The sequence below is a fragment of the Hyperolius riggenbachi genome, chromosome 3 (genome assembly GCF_040937935.1).
Source record: "Hyperolius riggenbachi isolate aHypRig1 chromosome 3, aHypRig1.pri, whole genome shotgun sequence".
NCBI classification, from domain to species: domain Eukaryota; kingdom Metazoa; phylum Chordata; class Amphibia; order Anura; family Hyperoliidae; genus Hyperolius; species Hyperolius riggenbachi.
Window position 1 is genome coordinate 110,147,189 of NC_090648.1, and position 22,297 is coordinate 110,169,485.

The following is a 22,297-nucleotide window of genomic DNA, read 5'->3' on the forward strand; positions in this document are numbered from 1 at the left end:
AAGGCTGCTTACACACCAAGACGTTACAGGCGCACGTTAGTGCGCCTGTAACGCTCCCCCAACGCACAGCAATGTAACACAAGTGGGCTGTTCACACAGCCCACGTTGCGTTACATGTAATGCTGCACGTTCGGTGCAAAGTGCAGCATGCTACGGCGTTGGAGCGGCTATAGCCGCGTTAGACTGTTTGCACATGCGCAGTGGGGGGCGGAGAGGAGGCGGGGAGAGCCAGCTACAGTAGCCGCGCACATGGCTACTTAATATTCACTGCACTGGCGGCAGCTGATTGGCCGGCGGGACCACGTGATGCGGAGTGTCTCGCTCCGCATCACGTGGTCCCGCTGGCCAATCAGCGCCACTCTGGGAGACATTATAGGACTCGAGCCGCCTAATGCGGCTCACTCTACCGTCGGCTCTTGCAGCACCATACGTTGTGTTAGGTGCACGTTATGCGACCTTAACGTGCCACCTAATGCAACGTCTTGGTGTGCAAGAAGCCTTAAGGAGAATGTTGTGCAAAGTCACACTCTGTTCTCTCGAAATAGCCAAACATGATGCAAAGGAGTTCCTGTGGGTTTTTTCTCCCAATTTATTTCTGTATTACACAAGTACTGGATTGTCTACTTGAAGTTCACACCATAACTAAACTTCACTTCTCTTTTGTGAATCCCCCAAACTAAAGCAGAACTCTACGGGGAAAAAAGGAGGCCCATATTTCTTCTTCATGAAATGCAGGGACAATTCCTTGTAGGAGGAACCTGACTCCTGGTCATCTGTGTAACAAGACTGACACAGCTCCCCCTTTCATTAACATGCTATCCTCTTAACCTGCCTGATCCTACAGTAGCTGAAAGGAAAAAGATACTGCAGCCACACCGGATACTCAGAAAATCAGGAGTCGGGATCATGTATTTACACAGTGCTGACATTGAACAATCCGTAATCATCAGGCTAGGTTATTACAGTAATTGCACTGCATCAGTTGCCAGCCAGATGTGTTGCCGACACAATATAATGGCAATGCATCCATAGCAGCCCACAATGCACTGCTGAAAACATTTTTAGCTTGCAGTGCATCTTTTGCCATTACACTGAGAAAGCAACAGATCCGCTGGTGCAGCTCAGTCACTGTAGACCAGCCCTGGCTGTTCCACAATTAGGGCTCACAATGTAGCATCCCTATAACAATCAGAAAGAAACACGCGCATACACAGGGAGAATTTACAAACTCCACAGTAAGAAGTAATAGTACGATTTGAACAGGGACACTAGTGCACTATGAAAAGGAGAATTTGTTACAAGCACACCTGCAATGAAAGAAGAAAATAGGAGTTTCTCTTTTCACAATATTGTTTCTTGATTTAAGTCTAGTGATACTGCTAACAGATGTGTGTCTGTTCTTCGCAAATACACCAACTGTATACTGGTGGTTTTCCCAGAGTAACTTCAGTAATATCCAACAGAAGTTCACCTATCCTTCATACTTACCATTCTATAAAGAAACTGAGCACTGTCTGGAGATAAAAATTGCACAACTTTATACAGCTGAGGTGTATAGCATCATATTTATAAAGGCTAGAAAGCAGAGCACTGGTGTGTTTGAGGAGCAACCATTAATCAGTCAACTTTACAAGATTCTTGTAAAAACAATAGCTAGTTGCTGACTTTTACCCTGTCCTGAAAACATCCTATATTAGTTCTATATCCTCTAGTCTCTGATAAGTGCAGTCAGGTTTTAGTTTGACATAACATTCATAAAATCCAGGATCCACAATAGAGTAAAACTGGACTTTTAACCAATCACATCTGCAAACACAGAAGCAGTTCCCAAACAACAATTTGACCAATCCAGTAAAACCCCTGTCATCCAGAACACAGTTAATCAGATGTCTCAAGCAAAAATAAAATAAAATAATAATTTCATACCCTTGCATAATGCAGAAAGCTACTTTTACACTATGTTGTACAGTAACAGGTTATGTTGTCTTTTGTCTTAATTTACGGTATATGAGCATTACTACAGAGTTCATGTAATGTACTGAATTAGCTAGGTCTATTTTTATCATTGATACAAAGCAACCAGAAACTACACTTATCCAGCTTCAGCCAAATCCCTGTTGGTGTTGGATAACAGAGGTTTTACTGTAATTACATCGTACTAAAGTAGCAAAGATTTTCAAGCTCCAATGCCTGACGACAACAACAAAAAAAAGGGAGGGGCTAAACTTAGTCCTGCATTACTTTTACTCTTTAAAAAGCCTTGTATGTTGGGTAACGTCAAATCAAAATGTGGGAACCTTTGAGTTAAATTACCATGCCTTACATAAAAGGGAGTTACTGTGGATCTAAATGTAAGAACAAAAACTATTACAGGCTACTGCTGGAGATCACAATTTAAAAACCAGAGAGTAGACTTTAGTAACACAGATGAACTACTGATCTCATCATGTACTGGATGGCCTCATACACAACCTATGGAGGGTGAAAAGGGACATTACTAAGCAAGACAACAAACTGTTCAAATTTGATGGTTGACCGCAGGCAACACCACCACTCTCCTTCCAAAGTCCAGACACTTTGTGTACAAAGTGAAGTATTGTCATGGAGAAGTACAGTCACAATCAACCTGCATGTTTTGCATTGAATAGTAGTATAAATAAATTCTGTAAAGGCCGCCAATTAGGGTTCTCATTGAAGCAAGTAGAAAAAGTTGGCTGTGGAATCCAGTTGCAGATGTCACGACGACAGCCTTCAAAAATGCAGATCGAGAGACATCACGTTGTTTAGGAAATGAAACAGTCCATATTTGTATCCTAATGATCTCTGATACCAGGGCAGAAACTATACCTCACCAGATATAAACCCAACTACATCTACTCCCCAATCTGTTTCCCAACAGCTATAAATCTGCAGAAATTAGGGAACTGTACCAATTACAGAAGATGGAACCAGAGTTATTGTGGACCAAATGTGTCAGTTAAATACAATTTGAGAGGGTAAATGTACAAAGGCCACTTGTCCAATGTACACTTGTCCAATGTACCAAATGCCAACCAGTTTTGTTTCTGTATGTACGGGGATAGAGAATTTGGACACGGAGGTATATGCTTTACACAAGTTTCTTGGCCTCAAAAAAGCACTTCAGATGTCTCATTTGCCAGATGCCCGTAAGAATGAGGATGAGAGTCTGGGCGATGGACCACCACAGGACACGCTGGTTAGTGCTCTCGCTGGTCAAGCGGAATCTCTCCTCACGGTACTGTGGAAAAAAAGGGTAAACACATGATTAAAAGGCTTCCAGAAATGATAGCTTTTACAAAGGAATAATTAAACTATCAAATCTAGACTCTCACTTCAACTTGTTATAGGGTAGACAGGTAAAGAGACTCTGTAGAAAAAAAAAAAAAAAGTGCCCCTGGGGGTACTTACCTTGGGAGGGGGAGGCCTCTGGATCCTACCGAGGCTTCCCCTGTCGTCCTCCGTCCCACGGAGATCTTGCTGGGCCCCTCCGAAGCCACAGCTGACAATGTGTCAAGCAGTAGCGCCTGAAATATTTACAATCGATGGCTCCAACACAGACACCGTAACGGCTCCCCGATGGGCTAAGGCGGAAATAGCCGTTCCCAATCGGGTCCGCTCTCTTGCACTGTAGCCGGGAAGGTAAATATTTATATAGCCGCCATTCGGAAGGGCCCAGCGAGACAACCATGTAACGAAGGAGGACGAGGGAAGCCAAGATAGGAGCCAAAGTCTTCCCCCTCCCAAGGTAAGTACCCCCGGGGCTCTTTTTCTGTTACAGGTTTTCTTTAAATTGTAAGGAACAAAAACCACCAAAGGGAACCCCAAAATCCCACTGAATAACTAGGACAAAAGCAATTTAGCCCTTTTAAAAGGGAAACTGAAGAGAGAGGTATATGGAGGCTGCCATGTTTATTTCCTTTTAAGCAATACCTGTTGCCTGGCAGCCCTGCTGATCCTCTGCCTCTAATACTATTAGCCATAGCCCCTGAACAAGCATGCAGCAGATCAGGCGTTTCAGACTTTAAAGTCAGAGCTGACAAGACTAGCTGCATGCTTGTTTCTGGTGTTATTCAGATACTACTGCAGAGAAATAGACCTGCAGGGCTGCCAGGCAACTGGTATTGATTAAAAGGAAATAAATATGGCAGCCTCCGTATACCTCTTACTTCAGTTCCCCTTTAAAAGAGAAGGTATTTACATGCGAGTGTACTCCTATCAGGCTTGATTTGCAGCGGTGTGACAGGCGAGCTTCCAACGCTGCACATGGGTGGGACACAAATAAGATGACACTAGCCGGGGATCCATCAAAAAAAATCTGTTGCGCACCCAAATCGAGCCCTTGCAACCAATATTTTGTGCCAATTGTTCCCCGATATAATATAATTATCGGATTCGGAGGTTCATCCGCCTGCAAAAAAAAAAAATAAAAAAAAAATCCACTAATGTACGGGCACCCGGAGACTGTGTTCCCACTTGAGGTGAGAACGGACATATTTTGTCCGTTCTCCGCTCATTGCTAAACATACATTGAACAGCTCCTATTTTATAAATGGAATCTGTTCACACTTGTCACTCTGCAATGGATCCTTTAGCTCAGGGGTGTCAAACTCAAATACAAAGTGGGCCAAAATTGAACACTGGGACCTAGCCGTGGGCCAACCTCAATGTCTACTGGCCACCTTATTAAGTTCTCTGGTGTCTAGTAGTCCTCCTCCCTCCCCTATACAGTTCGCTAGTGTTTAGTGCTTTCCCCCTACCTCTCCCATATGACATTCTTGGTGTTCTAGGGCTTCACCCCCAATATAGCTTCTCTGGTGGTCTACAGTGAGCCATACATAATGCAAAGTGGGGAAACCCCTTGAGGGCCAAATTGAATGCCTCTGAGGGCCAGATTTGGCCCGCGGGCCAGTTTGATATGTATGCTTTAGATCCATTGCAGTAAGTGGGCAGCACTTCTGTGCAGTGCGAGATAATCCCGGGCAGGCGTATGCATTCCCCATATAGCCTATGGAGGTAATTCATCTGCCCCGGGCTCCAGCCAGACCATCGGCGCAGACACGGTCCGCTCATGATCTGGTGCAAGTTGGAACTGAGCCTTACTGGTGTTCTGCAGCCACATGACAAGAGGTGGAAGGAGATAAGAGACAGATCAACTCACATTACATTGACAGAATACTTTGCATGGCAGATAAAAGTAATAAACTAGGCGATACTTTTAGATGAACAAAAAAGTTTTTGGGTCTATAACACCCAACTCAAATTGTCCAAAAATCACACAACTTTATTAAACAGTACTAAAGACACATATGTGCTCCTCTCATGGAGCCAAAAAAGGTACACAGACAATAATAAAATCTTTCTGCGCAGAAAACTAAAATTCAGAAGTTTCCCCGTTTCCCACTCCTTAGAGTAGTGATGGCTAACCTGGGCACTCCAGCTGTGACAAACCTACAAATCCTGTCATGCCTCTGCTTCCCCAAGTTATGCTTAGAGCTGTCAGAATATTGCAATGCCTCGTGGGACATGTAGTTCCACCACAGATGGAGTGTGTGAAGGCTGGGGTGGGAGGGATGGAGGGGCGCACTTTGGTGTCTCAGCCTTGGGTGCTGGAGGACCTTGTCGCAGCTCTGGCGGAATGCATGAAGAATTTCCAGAGAAGTGCCAATTACGTGACCCGTTTCCTCAACATAGTAATGTCATTTATTAGTGACTCTTAACACAAAACTGCCCATCTCACCCTCTGGTAGTTCTGCTCCTTCTGGATTTGTTCCACTTGATCCAACAACTGTCTGACTCGGAGCTGTAGCTCTGTTAGCTTGTCTTTTGCAGCAATCTCTGGGTAATTGTTGGTGTGTTCTCCAATCTGGATGTCTAAATGAACTCTCTGCAATGAGGAAGGCGTACAGTCAGTACACAGGATTATTCAGACAAGAATAGAGCAAGAAATACTTTGCATCTGATTGGCTACTCTGCAATGTAAAATCTCAGCAAACTCCCAAGACACCTAATCCAGATTCTAGAAAAGGGGTGTTGCAAGTGGTCAGACTTCTGATCACTATTGTAACATCTCTGATAAGTCAATGGTGTTTGGCTGCTTCTTTCTGTTTCACTTCCATCATGGAAACAATCAAACCCATTAAAGCAAGTCTAAAGCGAAAATAAATAAATAAAATCGCTTAAGGAGATGGAAGGCTCTGGGTCCTATAGAGCCTTCCCATTCTCCTCATGGTGCCCGCGTTCCACTGCTGGCTCCCCCATTAGCAGAGTCTAACCGGTTGGAGACTGCTCTTTTCCATCACTTCCGCCACTGATGGAGACTTTGGCAATCTTCCGGAGGAGAGTGCTCCCGAACACTGGCAGCTCTGTACTGCGCATGTGCGAGCACGCTCTCAAGCGCATGTGCAGTATGGAGCAGCCCATCTTCGGGAGCACTCGGCTCCTGAAGATTGCCGAAGCCTCTCACAGTGGCGGAAGTGAGCAGTCTCCGACCGATGGCAATGGGGAACCCAGCACTGTAAGAGGAACAGGAAGAATCTATAGGACCCAGAGCCTTCCCTCTACTTAGGTGAGAATCTGTTTCTTGTTTTTCTTCTCGCTTCAGACTTTTAAATCACATTACCAGAATGAGCATGCAGATCAGATGCTTTGACTCTGGTCAAACACCACTTGCTGCAGGTGTGCGGCTCAAAAATAACTAAAGCCAAAAGCTCAGCATGACAGCCATGCAACCAGCATTGTTTATAAGGGAATCAAGATGGCAGCTTCAGTATACCCCTTACTTTGGATTCCTTTTAAAAGGAACCCGAAGTGAAAGGAATATGGAGGCTGCCATATTGATTTCCTTTTAAACAATACCAGTTGCCTGGCAGTCCTGCTGATCTCTTAGGTTGCAGCAGAGTCTGAATCACATACCAGAAACAAGCATGCAGCTAATTTTGTCAGAAAATCTGATCAGCATGCTTATTCAGGGTCCATGGCTAAAAGCATTTGAGGTAGAGGATCAGCGGGACAGACAGGCTATGTGCATTGTTTACAAGGAAATAAATGTGTCAGCCTAAACATGTCTCTGACCTCAGTCCCCTTTAATGGACAGAGTTAAACCCCTAGTCCTGCTCAGGATCCTCATCTATAAAAAGGTAAACCATTTATCAGCTGCAAGCAATGCCAGAAACCACACACACACACACACAACTTAAAATTCAAATTTTCTTTTAAAGCTTTCTTCATACAACCACAAATAATGCAAATAATCTATAGAGACGGTTCAATTACGATCTGGCTTTGTTTGCATATGCAAAGAAGAATCATAGTTGATTTATCCAACACAGGTTGGTGGACAAGTAAAGAGATTTTAAAGGACAATTGAAGTGAGAGGGCTAGGGAGGCTGCCATATTTATTTCCTTTTAACCTCCTTGCCGGTTATCCCGAGCTCAGCTCGGGGTAAACTGCGCAGGAGGATATCTCAGGCCCCGCTGGGCCGATTTGCATAATTTTTTTTTTGTTACAAGCAGCTAGCACTTTGCTAGCTGCTTGTAACTTCCGATCGCCGCCGCTCGCCGCCGATCCGCCGCGCCGAGTCGCTCCCCCCCCGCCCCAGAGCCCTGTGCTGCCTGGCCAATCAGTGCCAGGCAGCGTTGAGGGGCGGATCGGGATTCCCTATGACGTCCCGACGTCCATGACGTCGGTGACGTCATCCCGCCCCGTCGCCATGGCGACCGGGGAAGCCCTGCAGGAAATCCCGTTCTCAACGGGATTCCCTGCATACTCTGATCGCCTTCGGCGATCAGAGTAGGTGGGGGGATGCCGCCGCTTAGCGGCTATCATGTAGCGAGCCCTTGGCTCGCTACATGATTTAAAAAAAAAAAAAAAAAAAAAAAAAAAAAAAAAAATGTGCGGCGCTGCCTCCTTGCCGGATTTTTTAGACCGGCAAGGAGGTTAAAGAGAGCCCGAGGTGGGCTCCCCGCCGCTCCCGTGGGTTGCAATGGCCCACTTTCACTTGCGTGATCCCTGGGTCACGACGCTGCATTGAGAGACACTTGTCTCTCATAGCATGCAGGGAGGAGGGGGAGCAGAAGGAGGTGCGGCCAGGGGAGAGAGCTGCCCAATGGCAGCTCTGGAGACCCTGTAGGAGCGCCGCTGGTGGGCGTTTTAAACAGGGAATTCCTCTCAGGGGGCTATAGCATGGCGGTTGGGGACACAGAGCCATGTCAATAGGAAAAGAACATGGCCCTGTGTCCCATCTCCCCCCCCCCCCCTTCCCGAAGATCCACCTCGGGTTCTCTTTCAGCATTAGGTTGCCTGGTTATCCTGCTGTTCCTCTGCCTCTAATGCCTGGTACACAACATGCAACAGCTTGGGGAAAGTGTATTCCTGTGCCTGGAAGTTTTGGTGGGGATGGATCTGTATAAGCTGCCTGACAGGAGAAGGTTGAGGCAGTGATCGCCAGGGTAAGAGGGGCGATTCGCTATCCTATTGGCCCTGGTTCTCAGTGTAGAGGTGTGAACGAGGTCCAGTGATGGTAGGGATGTAGCTATGATCCTCTCTCTGCTACGCTGATGATCCTCTGTAGTTTGTTCCTAGCACTATTGATCATCACACGATCAGAGAACGTCATCAATAAAGCCATCATGAAATCCTCAAGAAATAAAAGTCATGAATCCAGTCTCACCAGCTTCCCTCCGGCAAACAGAGACATTCGTGTGGAGTTAGAGTGCAGGCAGATCTGGTGCTCCCCCGGGGTATGAGATGTGAAGATGAAGCGGCCCTCAGATCCATACTGCCTGGACAGGATCCCCTGACAGCAGGAAAAACACCAGTCAGTAACACATAATAAAGATCACATAAGGCTTCTATAACAGGGGAAAAAACAAACAAAAAAAAAAAAAAACACCCCAGGCAGATATGTTAGCCTACGGGCTGCATATAGAAACGCATATATGTGCATTTTAGAAAATGCACAACTTGCTACATAATTTTCAAAACATTCGTAGCTCACTGGAGACGCAAAGGAATACGTTTTTACTTTTTTTTTTTTTTTAATATAGGTAAATACACAAAATGCACAAAAATGCATAAAAAAAAAAAACAAACATACACAGCTAAAGAAAAAGAAAAATATATAAAAAAATGCACAGTGCAGAGAATGCATGGTTCTCTGCACTGCCTTGCGTGCTCCCAGCCTGAAGGTGTTGCAAAGTACAGAGATGAGGCAAGGATAAATGTGGAGCATGGAAATAGTTTGCACATTTGCTACTTTAACTGCACAGTTTATAGCCCACCTCATCCACAATTATGTATATGCATAAGAGAAGGGTGGAGCTTGTATGTCAGTCACAACTACGCTGGCACAGCTTTCTGCAGATTTATAGTTTATACAAACTCTGATTATGCGACCCGATCTTTCTAAACAAGAAGCCAGCAAGCTGCAGGGGGTCTTGCATCTCTATCCATAGGTCTACAGCTGCAAGCAATCACAGCCATAAAACAAATTATTCAATTGTAAAATTATGCAACAAAAAAGAATATATAATACCAAACAGAATTTACCAAACGTAATTTTGGCATAAATAATAATAATTTTTTTTTTGCAAAGCTTGAGGTTCTTCCTCATGAGCGCTGCTGACAGTCTGATCCCTACCATAGTCATATGCCCTCCATAGTTTAGAGGTGGCCATACACTTATAGATTTGCAGCAGATTCGACCATCAGATAGATTTCTGGCAGATGCCTGTCAAGTCCAATCTGACAGGAATCTGATTTGTGCCACACACTAGGAACAGATTTCCAATAGACTTCAGAATTAAATCTATTGGAAATCGATCTAAATGCATTATTGGACCATTAGATCCAATGCAACTCTATGGGCCACCGATCTGCTGGCAGTAGCAGTACGACCTAGATTTTCCATCCTGTCAGATAGATCAAATCAATCGAAATCGGCCACAAATCGATCAAATGGGGAATTTGATAGAATCAATTTGATCGGTCGATTCTATAGAATCGATCGCTGAAATCGACCAGTGTATGGGCCCCTTAGGGCCAATTCAGAAAGAAGCCAATTAACGTATCTGTTTATTTTAGGGATGTGGGAGGCAGAACTTTATAACAAGGGAAATTATAATTACAATAGACTCACTAAAGCAATTAGTTTTGTATACTGTTACACCTTGATGACATAAGAAAGTTTTTTGGGTTTTTTTTTTTGCATGGCGGATGTACCAGGACACTTGGGCAAGTTCACACTGAACTTATTGCGATTTGCATGCCGCACAATGCAGTGCATTTCATAAATTAGAATCTTCTGAAAACCTGCACATTGCAAAGCACAGTACCTTGTCGCCAGTCATTTGTAACGCGGATGTGTAATGTGCATGTTGTCCAGTATCTCAACTCATGCTATAAGGCTGTGTTCCCACTAGAGCGGAGTAAGGAGTTTTTGTCCATTTCCGCTCATCGATAAAAAGAGCCGTTCACACTTGTCACACTGCAACGGATCCGCGTGGATACAAAATGGATGGAGTCTACCGTGCCGTGTTACATTCACTCAAGTAGGAACCGGGCCTTATGATGGAACCTGAGCCATTGAGACACTACGTATGGGCCCATTGCAGTGTGACTATATATTAGAACACACCTCACTGTGTATAGTGTGAATGCAACCAAATTCTTATGGTTGGGGAAACCAGATCCTAATACACAATGTTTGCGGAAAATTATACATTTTTGCTGTTCATTCTGTCACCCTCCTGCTACTCTGGTCGCCCTCCTCTGCAGCATTTTCTGTAGAAAGGAGTGGAGGATACAGCAATAGCTGCAGAACCACATAATATAGCTCAACACAAAGCCAAGATAAGTTATGGGGGAAACAGAGCTGATAGCGATCCCAGCTATACAAAGCTGAGATTATAGTACGACTTTTAATTGGAGTCAAAGCATAAAAAACTGTCATATTATGTTACCTTCCCATCTGGGTCCTTCACCTCGACATGCATACCAAGGCCTGGGGTAGATGGTAGGAAGGTTTCACTTTGTTTGTCCCAAAGTTGAGTCTTGTAGTTCCCTATTAATAAATGGTGATTTAAACTGATGCAATCATTGTCTTACTTGTTTTGAAGGATACACATGTAATAACTCTATTGGAGGAGACTAAAGTATTAAAACTTAATTTTTAATTGAGTATTAAAATTTTGCTCAGACACTGATCATAAAATAACTAGTGACAACCAAAACACAACAGGTTTCACCCCCTTTGTCAGGGGAAAAGTGCTCAATGCAAGAGTGCCATGTGCAAAATATTCAGTAATACATTTACAACAGTGCCATATAATGAATAGCTTTTCGCCTCTATCATCAGCCAACCTCATACTAAGATTGGCGTCCTATTTATAGATGGATGAGATGGAGGAGTTTCTAGCACCAAACCTTGCACTGACCAGTCCTCCAGCACCTATTGGATATCTGCCATTAGTGACAAGGACTGCGGACAGACTTCCCCTTCTACACTCCAATAGAACCTTCCCACCAATCGCCCATCACATACGCCGTGCAACTGGCCAATCATTAATGCCAGCCCTCATCCTCCTGCCCACCATGGAAGACAGGGTCTGATTTTGTGTATTGATACTTGTTTCCACAGCAGAAAAAAATAACAGAAGTGGCAGAAAAAACATTTGCCTCTACACAGCTGGGCGGTTTTCAATGAAGATAGTTTTCAAAATGTGAATCCTGAATGGCATTACACAGGGGATGAAGAATCAGTGTAAGAAGATACTGTTACTCCCTGTGCACACCACACTAAAGGAGTGCAAAGCACAGCATGTATGAGAGGGATTACTGCAGCATCTGATTACACTACGCAAATATTCCTGCACACAACAAGCAGAAGATGAACAGCAGGGAAAGCAAGCATTTATGCTACAACAAAACATATCCTTGAATAAAAAAACAAAAAAAAGCAAAAAAGGAATACAAATTAAAAGAAAGAGATGTAATGACAGTAAAATATATTTGCTAAAGGCTTGCTACACACCACTGGTTCTGGATGTGCAGCATCGCCTTTCAGGGGCATAAGGAGACGATTTGCATATTCAGGAGTGATGCATCATAAGAAACCACAGTTGCTCACTTAAAGCTGAAATTTTGCAAATACCTTCTGTTTAAAGAAAGCAAAATTACATTTAGCATTAATCAGCTACAGTGTTCTCCCCAGAAAGGTTTTCCAGCCAGGTGGCATGAAGAAGTAGCTGGGTGGGATGCATAGGGGGAAAAGCAGGGACAGTGCAACTCTGCTTACAGCATAAGAGGAAGAGGAGGCGGCAAGCTGATGACAGTCAGGTGCTCACCAAAAAGAGCCGGGTGGAGCACCAGACTAAAAGAGCCTGGGGAGAACACTGAGCTATAGAGAAAATAATATATATAGTACATATTGCAGAGCAATATTGCTACTAAAAAACAGCAATTTAAAGGAATGCGATTTTAACCCCTGCATTCACTGTTTGTAATTGCTGTAAAAATGCTGAAGGCACCGCAATTTCAGCAAATCAAATACCACTATTGTGTAATCACTGCCATAGGTTTCATAAACCTTAAGCCGCATCTACACGATACGATTCTTTGTGCGATTTGATTACGATTCTATTTACGATCCGATTAAATCCAACATGTCCGATCGGGATTTGATCCGATTTAATTCGATTTGCCATTGTTTTGTAATGGCAAATCGAATTGAATCCTGATCGGACATGTCGGATTTAATCGGATCGTAAAGAGACTTGTAATCGACTCGCACAAAGAATCGTTTCGTGTAGATTGGGCTTAACACTTTTGGAATTGCCATTGATTCCTAGAAAGCACAAATCCTCTAGTGGTCCCTAGGCCTAGAACAGTGGTCCTCAAACTAAGGCCCGCGGGCCGAATGTGGCCCCCTGAGGCTTTTTTGCCGGCCCCCCCACACACAAAATGTATTACTTATAGATGCGGTTAGTTAATCTTTAAATATTGGTGGTCCACAAATAAAATAGCAGTGCTAGCACCACCCATCCACATGGTAGCCCGAAAGCAGTAATTCACTGGTTTTCAATTAAATTCCACATCAGGTGACACTGCAGTCCAATTGGACTTCAGGTTGTCACCTGGGTATGCTTCACTGTGTGGCCCGCAAAGACATCATTTTATGTATACTCCGGCCCCCCAGCAGTCTGAAGTATGTTGACCCGGCCCTCGACCCAAAACATTTGGTGACCTCTGGCCTAGAAGGTTACTCACTGTCTATTTCAAAAGTCTGCCAATCCCAAGCATGCAGAAAAACATTTAGCACCTTCGGTGGCTTCTGGCGTGGCTTCCCAGAATGTCATTTTTTAACCCCTGCAGGAAGACACGGAGGTGCGGCACTTAGTAATCCTGGAAGCTGCATGTTCCAGGATCGCCTAAAATTACAACAACAACAACAACAAATAACATTTGTAAAGCGCTTTTCTCCCGTGGGACTCAAAGCGCATAAGCATGGCTCCGACCATCGTGGTACAGGGGAAGAATTTTATAAATCTGGAAATGCCAGGCTAAACAGGTGGCTTTTCAGTCTGGATTTGAATAGCTCCAGGGATGGTGCTGTCTTTACTGGGTGTGGTAGGGAGTTCCAAAGAGTAGGGGCAGCATGACAGAAGGCTCTGTCTCCAGATTTTTTGAGGTGCACTCTGGGAGTGACCAAGTTTATAGAACTTGCTGATCTGAGGTTGTGAGAGGTGTGGTGCAGCTTCAGCAAGTCCTTCATGTATCCAGGGCCCAGATTGTGCAGGGATTTGAATGTCAGCAGTCCAATCTTGAAGAGTATTCTCCACTGTACTGGTAGCCAGTGCAGTGAGCGAAGGATCGGTGTAATGTGACAGTGGCGAGGCTGGTTTGTTAGCAATCTGGCAGCAGCATTCTGCACTAATTGCAGGCGACGCAAGTCTTTTTTGGGGAGGCCAGCATAAAGGGCATTGCAGTAGTCCAGCCGTGATGTGATGAAGGCGTGGACTAGGGTTTGAAGATCCTCTGGGGGAATCAGATGTTTAATCTTTGCAATGTTCTTCAGATGAAAGAAGGAAGATTTATCTACAGATGAAATTTGGTTTCTGAAACTCAATTCCCCATCGATTAGTACGCCAAGGCTGCGCACAAGGTTGGAGCTGTTTATGTCTGAATTCCCAATCCTGATTGGTGTTGCTTTAGGATAGAGCTGTTTTGATGGCGAGCACTGGCTTTGGACAAACAGGACCTCAGTTTTGTCAGCATTCAGTTTCAACCAGTTATCATTCATCCATGCCTGAAGCTCAGCTAAGCAAGAGTTTATTTTTGGGGTAGGGTCTGTTCCACCAGGTTTGAAGGACAGGTATAGCTGTGTGTCATCGGCGTAGCAGTGGTACGTCAGGCCATGTCGTTGGATAAGTGTACCGAGTGGCAACATGTAGATTGCAAACAGCAGAGGGGATAGGATTGATCCTTGTGGCACTCCGAATTGTAGAGGTGCAGGTTTGGACATTATAGGTCCTAGGGATACTCTCTGTGTTCTGTCAGTCAGGAATGATCTGAACCACTGGAGGACTGATCCACTGATGCCACAGTACTCCTGCAGTCTGTTAAGCAGGATTTCATGGTCAACTGTATCAAAAGCAGCTGAGAGATCCAACAGGATTAGGATGGAGCATTCCCCTCTGTCCCTTGCCATGAGCAGATCGTTGCAGACTTGGATGAGGGCTGTTTCACAGCTGTGGTGTTTCTTAAAGCCAGATTGTAGAGGGTCCAGGATGTTGTTTACTGACAGCCTGGTTTCAAGTTGCAGATAGACAGCCTTTTCAATAACTTTACCTAAGAAGGGGAGGTTGGAGACAGGTCTGTAGCTGCTCATAGCATCTGGATCCATGGAAGGTTTTTTGAGAAGGGGCTTGATGATTCCTTCTTTTAGAGAGGTAGGAAACCTCCCTGCTTGCAGAGAGCAATTTACTATGTTGTGAAATGCTGGACCAAGCAGGTCAGGGCATTTCAGCATATGTTTAGTTGGTCCAGGGTCCAGGTCGCAGGTTGTCTGGTGGAGACGGCAGAGGGTGTCTGAGATCTCTTCCTCACTAATACTTTTGAAATCAGTCCAGGGTGTTAGGTTGTTTTTGCAGCTATTTCCATTAGTTGCATGAGTCTTGGGTGCTGTGGACTGAATGAGAGACCGAATAGAAGATACTTTGTCAGCAAAGTAGCAGGCAAATTTCTCACATAGCTCCTTTGAGGGAGTTATAGTGGGTTTTAGACAGGATGGGTTACATAGTCTATCAACTGTGCGGAATAGTTGGGCTGGTCTGTTGGCGGCCTTTGCGATCTCCTGTGATAGGTAGGAGGATTTTTTCTTGGTGATCGCATTTTGGTAGCTTTCCCGGTGAGAGACAAGGGTGTGTTTATCTTTTGAATTCTGAGATTTTCGCCACTTCCTTTCTAGTCTGCGCACTTCTTTCTTTAGGTCCTTTAGTGAGCTGTCAAACCACCGTGCATGGTGAAGTGGTGTAGATCGTTTGATGCGAACTGGAGCGAGGGCGTCATAGGCAGATGACACTGCATGGTTGTAAATCAGGACCATGGAGTCTGGGTCTGCGCAATGATTGGTTAATGCGTCGAAGTTGAGGATATTCTGAACGTGCTGGGGTGAGACATCTTTCAGTGAACGGTATTTTATGAGTTCTTTCCCTCTGTGTTTTATCGCTGGTGCTGTCAGAGAGAAGTGGATGGTGTGGTGGTCTGACCATACCACTGGGTTTATATCCATGTGTGATATTAAAAGTCCGGAATGAAATATAAGATCCAGGGTGTGCCCTTTCGTATGGGTGGGGAGGTTGATAGCCTGAGAGAAACCCAGTTCATTCATTATGAGAAGTAGTTCACTTCCTAGCTGGGAGTCGTGATCATCCACCCATGCATTGAAGTCTCCCAGGATGATCCATCTAGGGTGTTCCACTGTTACGCAGGATAAGAGTTCAGATATTTCCTTAAGAAAGGCTGGACCATTTTTTGGGGGGCGGTATATGAGCAATATGTTGATGTTTACTTCTGCTGACAGTTGAGCTGCAATACATTCAAAGGTTTCAGTGGGGCCTATGGGCAGGGGCCTTATGTTCAAGGAGGATCTGAAGCATATGGCAACCCCCCCACCCTTGCCGACTTGTCTCTCACAGTGCAAGATTGAATAATTGGCCGGCACGGTTGCTTCAAGAGTTGGGCCTGCATGCTTCCCAAGCCAGGTCTCTGTCAAAAAGGTCAAATCAGAGAGCTCTATTAGGTCATGTATAGTTGCAGTCTTATTATTTATCGATCTGGCATTGCAGAGTGTAGCTGTGATTAAGCTTTTCTGAGGGCAAATATGTTTTTTATACTTGGATCCACTACCTCTCCGCCCCCTTCTGCATTTCCTGAGTATCCCAAAGGATTTTAAGAGTAGAGCCAGAGAGGTGTTAATTTGTAATTGATTCTTGGGAGGGCATGCAGAGAAAAGGTCCTTTGATGAGTATTTGTATGTTGACATTAGAGACAATAGACTTGTTCAGATAGCTTGTACTTCTGGAGTCCTGCTGGGATCAAAGGGGGTCTATGCAAAATCCTTTCATTCCTACACAGAGTTAAATGTCAGAACTCAGGGTTTGCATAAACGGCAGTAAATGACTGTACCGCTGCTGTCCTATTACGTGAATGGACAGAGATTGGCACTAGTCAACTAAAGGGGACCCAGCCGCAGGTCTCTGGAGTCTGTACAAAAATCATCCGACTCCTCAGTTTATGAAACCACCGACTCCAACTTCGACTCCACAGCCCTGCCCAGCAGAAATACTCAAAGAACAGTTCTCCAATTACAGCACAAAACATTGTGACTGGACAAATGGTGTTGGCGTAAATTACTACAACCTAATGGAAACCTAGCAGTTCGGGAAGGAGCCATCCACCCAATCAAGTTCGCTGAATTTCCATCTGCTGGATCCCCTAAAGTAAACTAGCACAGTGATTGACAAGTCCATATGAACAGCAGGTTCCAACAAACTACCATACATTGTTGAAAAAGCATTTTTTTAAAGTGATATGTCCCACTTTAATTTAATCAATGTCAATACATTGTCAAAACACCATACATTTAAAGTGAAATCAATACAATCCCTTGTCCCCTTGCCAGCCTGTGGGTTCAGTACTCACTTCGCTTGGACAACTTTTTATTTTAACTCTATGTCCACTTGGATAGTGGACACCGCGCACCAGGACCCTTGCCCACTCGTTCCCGTAGCTAGGCCTCGGGCTGGACACTCTGGGAGCAAAGTTAGTGCTGCTGGTGGGTATTATGGGTTCAATTAATGGGCTGCAGTGTTCTCCCCAGGCTCTTTCAGCCGGGTGCTCCACCCAGCTAGTTTTGGTGAGCACCCGGCTGTTATCAGTTCACCTCCTCCTATGCTGTAAGCAGACTTGCACACAGAAACGCCAACCCTGCATTCTCTCAACTTGCCCCACCCTGCTAATTTTTCCTGCCACCCAGGTACTTTTGCATGCAACCCGGCTGGAAAAAAAATTCTGGGGAAAACACTAGGCTGTGTGACTATGCACATGCTCAGCAACATTTGTATGCTATTTTGATGGGTATGCTGAAATGTTGAAACAATTGCCCTTAGAGGACAAATGAAGTGAGAAGAATATGGAGGCTTCCATATTTATTTCCTTTTAAACAATACCAGTTGCCTGGCAGTCCTGCTGATCTATTTGGCTGCAGTAGTTTCTGAATCATACCAGAAACAAGCATACAGGTAATCTTGTCACATCAGACAATAATGTAAGGAACACCTGATCTGCTGCATGCTTGTTTAGGGTATATGACTAAAAGTATTAGAGGCAGAGGATCAGCAGGAGTGCCAGGCAACTGGTATTGCTTAAAAAGGAAATAAATATGGCAGCCTATATATCCCTCTTGCTTCAGTTGTCCTTTAAAGTGTACATGAGATGAGAAGTGTCCCAGGTACCATAATTACCCAGGGCTTCCTTAAAGTGGACCCAAATTAAAAATACAAGATTTCAGAAATAAAATCTATTTTCTAAAATATAATAAATAGCAGCCTTTTTCAGCTGCATGATGACAAATATAAAATATTTTACATTTAATGGAGGAACCCCTCCCTTTCTTTCATATTGCCGGGACAGAATTTGGCAAACTGGTGGAGTAGGTGGTGTCCGGCAAAGGAGGAATTGCTAATGGCTGCCACTTGTATAACCCTAGTTATGAAAAGAGAAGGGTGAAAAGCATGCACTGAAATGCTCATAGGCTTGAAGGAGTGTTTATTTAACTTTGTATGTGTCAAAGTGGTGCAAGTAAAAATTTTGAATTAAAAAAATGTTTGGTTTGGGTCTGCTTAAAGAGTAACTGTCAGGCTGCAGAAGCTAATTTAAACCTCTATTCTCCTGTGTTAAACAGTTTAGAAGGAAGCCAAAAAGCCATTAGTGAAGATAAAAATCTCAGTTACCTTTGATGTGTGCTTATCAGAAAAGATGTTAGACCTAAGAGGATGCAAGCCGCATACTATACTGCAAAGCATTCTGGGGCCCTCCCCTCGGCTGCTAATGAGACGTTACAGCAGCTTGTAATCAGTCCAGCGCGTAGCACTGATAAATCTCCGCGCCGAGTACACTGCAGGAGTCAGCTATTGTTCCTAGCCACATGGCTCATTAATATTCACTGCACACTGTGTTATTCAGTATGAGCTTTTCTGTGATCAGGAAGCAGGCAGGACATGACGACACATTTGACAGAAAAACATAGAACCTGCCATGAGCTGTCAGGAGCATCAATCTCTGCATATACTATATAAAAATTCTGTGAAGTACAAACGTGGACAGTGAAATGCATATGTAATGTAAGTACAGCCAATCTTTAGCTACTGATATATGTGTTTATTTTCTCTGAGACCTTATACCTAACAGCTCCTCTTTAAAGCCTCCTTAAAGGGAACCTGAAGCGAGTAAAATTATTTAAAATAAAAACATGACGTAGCTGCAAATGAATATTACATACTAACCTCACTGTCAGTTCCTCTCAGAAGCTCACTGTTTTCTCCTTGCAGTGATCCCTTTCATATATACCAGTTGTTGTCAGTTATATATCAGCAGCTGTCAGTTACAACTGAATGCGCAAGGTAATGTTCATATTTCCCTATGGCTCAAGTGGGTGATATTAGAGTTTAACAGTGTACTGACCAGGAAGCTATTATGGGGTAATGGCCATTTTTAAAATGAAGGATGGAGAATTCCATTGATCACAGTGGACAAAATGGGATGCAAGAGAGGAGAAAGAGATTGAGTAGTAGACTATACAAGAGGCAAGTATGACCTGCGTATGGTTATTTTGACTTTTTGTTTTCAGTTCAGGTTCTTGTCCCTTGCTGTCTCCTGCAATTCAGCCCGAAAGCCTGGCTGAGTCGCAAACATCATCGCGACTGGGGAGCGCTACTGACCAGACCATGGATGCATGATGAAGCACGACTCAGCCAGGCTTTAGGGCATTTCGGGTGACAGGAGCTACCCACAGAGACAGCTAAGGACAAGTGGCCTTAAGGAATCCCCAAGGTAAGTATGGAACTTGAGACGCTTGTCATCTCACATTACACTCTTTAAAAGCATGCTGGTTTGAAGCTTGCAAAACGTGAGGAGATAAGGCCTTTTCCAAAATGTAAGATGAAAGCCCCCATGAAACAAGAAAGGCAGGTTGTACAGATGTTCAGCAATGGCTGTGCACTAGTAGCACAATACTTTGCAGAACACATGCATAGACGAGCTCAAGAAGTCGAAAGTTTAGTTTACGCTTCCTAAAATTCTGAGGTTCTTGAAAGACCACAAGTGCTGTCCATTATCCACGCACTGCGGACTGACCCAGGTCACCTTTGTCCGCAGCATGCTCAGAGAGGGAAAAACGTATCATTCCAATAACGATTGTGCAGAGCAGTGCCAGGTTACTATAGAAACATAAAACACAGCCCGCCAGCCCCCATCACACCTGCCGCTCTCACCTATCACCATTGTCTCATCAGGGATTTCCTCAATGAAGCAGCGCTTCTCCGTCTCCCCGATGTGGAAATACAAGGCTGGGGAGAGGCCGAGCTGCAGCAGCAGCACGAGTAGCGGGGTGAGTCGGGGGGACCTGTAGCCTGGCAGCAGGGGAGACATGACGGACAAGTAGCCGGAGATTGAGCCGTGTATGCGCACTACCGCCTCCTGCGTGTCAAGCCTCCATCTGGAGCGCATCGGCCGCCATTGATTGGCTGAGGGAATCAGGTGGGTGAGACCAACAGACTCGTCATAGAAAGGTCTGGGCTATACCAGCGGCAACGTCACCTTTCGCTGGATGGAAACGTCACCCTAGAGCGGCCATCTTGGACCATGCGGATCTCTGACGTCAGTGACGTCACTAATCTTATTCAGCAGACTACTAGCAAAGCTGGTGCTGTTATTCTTCAGTGTGCACCTTTCCTGTAACGCAGTGAAGATAGGGTTATAGTATATCATGCTAATTATTTTTAGTTTAAATGTCCTGTTTATGTTTATAGAAATTCCTTTTGTGCAATAAAATTACCATGATGTTGCATAAATCTCGTTCCATCAATGTATTCATTTTTTTCCAGTTTGCAGAAAGTAAAGCAATATTTCTCAACCTTTCTAGAGTTGAGGAACCCTTAAAAAATGTTGTACCCTTTTTTGAGTTTTGCCTTTTACTACAGTGACTAAATTTTTGTGGGTCCAACCTGGGACAGGGAGGGGGGGCGCGCGCCGCGGCGAAAAGTGGGGAGGACTGAGGAGCGCGCAGCGATGAAGGACGGGGGGGCGCACAGCGAAAAATGGGCGTGGCCATGACATTGTATGGGCGGAGCTAACGTAATGATGTAACAGCAAGGCATAAGAAAGCAGTGTTTACTCCATGATGTGGACAAACGAGACTTTGCATCATGGGTGTGCAGAAACTGTGTGATGCTAATAGTATACCGTAACCACAAAGCAGCAAACATAGCCATCTATGACCATTAAATAATAAATGCAGTAACAGTTACCCCGGACACCAGAAAATAAACGCAATGGGCAACATGTCAGCACAAAATAAACGCAATGCGGGCAACATGTCAGTATAAAATAAATGCAATGCGGGCAACATGTCAGTACAAAATAAACGCAATGCGAGCAAACATGTCAGTACAAAATAAACGCAATGCGGGCAAACATGTCAGTACAAAATAAACGCAATGCGGGCAACATGTCAGTACAAAATAAACGCAATGCGGGCAAACATGTCAGTACAAAATAAACGCAATGCGGGCAACATGCCATTACAAAATAAACGCAATGCGGGCAAACATTTCACCAGAAAATTAATGCAATGTGGGCAAACATTTCACCAGAAAATTACTGCAATGCGGGCAAACATTTCACCAGAAAATAAACGCAATGCGGGCAAACATTTTACTAGAAAGTAAACGCAATGCGGGCAAACATTTCACTAGAAAGTAAACGCAATGCGGGCAAACATTTCACCAGAAAAGAAACGCAATGCGGGCAAACATTTCACCTGGAAAAGAAACGCAATGCGGGCAAACATTTCCCCAGAAAAGAAACGCAATGCGGGCAAACATTTCACCAGAAAAGAAACGCAATGCGGGCAAACATTTCACCAGAAAAGAAAAGCAATGCAGGCAAACATTTCACCAGAAAAGAAACGCAATGCAGGCAAACATTTCCCCAGATAAGAAACGCAATGCGGGCAAACATTTCACAAGAAAAGAAACGCAATGCAGGCAAACATTTCACCAGAAAAGAAACGCAATGCAGGCAAACATTTCCCCAGAAAAGAAACGCAATGCGGGCAAACATTTCACCAGAAAAGAAACGCAATGCGGGCAAACATTTCACCTGTAAAAGAAAGCATTTACACACCTGGCAGAAGTCTCTGGGCTCTGGCGCGCTGCTCCCTGGACCACCCTGCTCGTCTCCGACAGGGCCACGGCAAGATGGCGCCCGAAGCCCTGTACTGGAGACACAAATAGTCTCCAGTACAGGGCTTCGGCAGCCATCTTGCCGTAGCCCTGCTCGCCTGCCGGTGTCGGAACAGACACCGGAAGAAGGAGGCTGGAGCGGGGCTGCGGGCAATGAACTGGCACGGCGTCTATAGACGCCGCTGCCAGTTCATGAGGATAGAGTGACCAGAGTCCCGAGGCCGGGACGTCCCGCTGCTAAAAGCGGGACGTTTCC

General features: G+C 44.7%; 1 protein-coding gene across 1 annotated transcript; it reads right to left on the bottom strand.

Annotated features, from left to right (window-relative positions):
* Nucleotides 1-571: 571 nt before the first annotated feature.
* Nucleotides 572-20,349, bottom strand: TMED4 (transmembrane p24 trafficking protein 4). Its single transcript, XM_068274764.1, has 5 exons — nucleotides 20,071-20,349; nucleotides 10,981-11,081; nucleotides 8,691-8,816; nucleotides 5,759-5,905; nucleotides 572-3,259 (listed from the first exon to the last, which is right to left on the bottom strand). Exons 1-5 carry the CDS (start codon nucleotides 20,303-20,305, stop codon nucleotides 3,110-3,112), a joined length of 759 nt encoding a protein of 252 aa, XP_068130865.1. The 5' UTR covers nucleotides 20,306-20,349; the 3' UTR covers nucleotides 572-3,109.
* Nucleotides 20,350-22,297: the final 1,948 nt, after the last annotated feature.

Bases quoted from the DNA above. Each gene is read 5' to 3' on its own strand.
- TMED4 (XM_068274764.1), bottom strand. From the start codon at position 20,305: ATGCGCTCCAGATGGAGGCTTGACACGCAGGAGGCGGTAGTGCGCATA. The intron at 8,817-10,980 runs GTAACATAATAT...TCCTGCTGTCAG, and splicing joins TGAAGGACCCAGATGGGAAG to GGGATCCTGTCCAGGCAGTA. The intron at 3,260-5,758 runs GTGAGATGGGCA...TTTTTTCCACAG, and splicing joins AGGAGCAGAACTACCAGAGG to TACCGTGAGGAGAGATTCCG.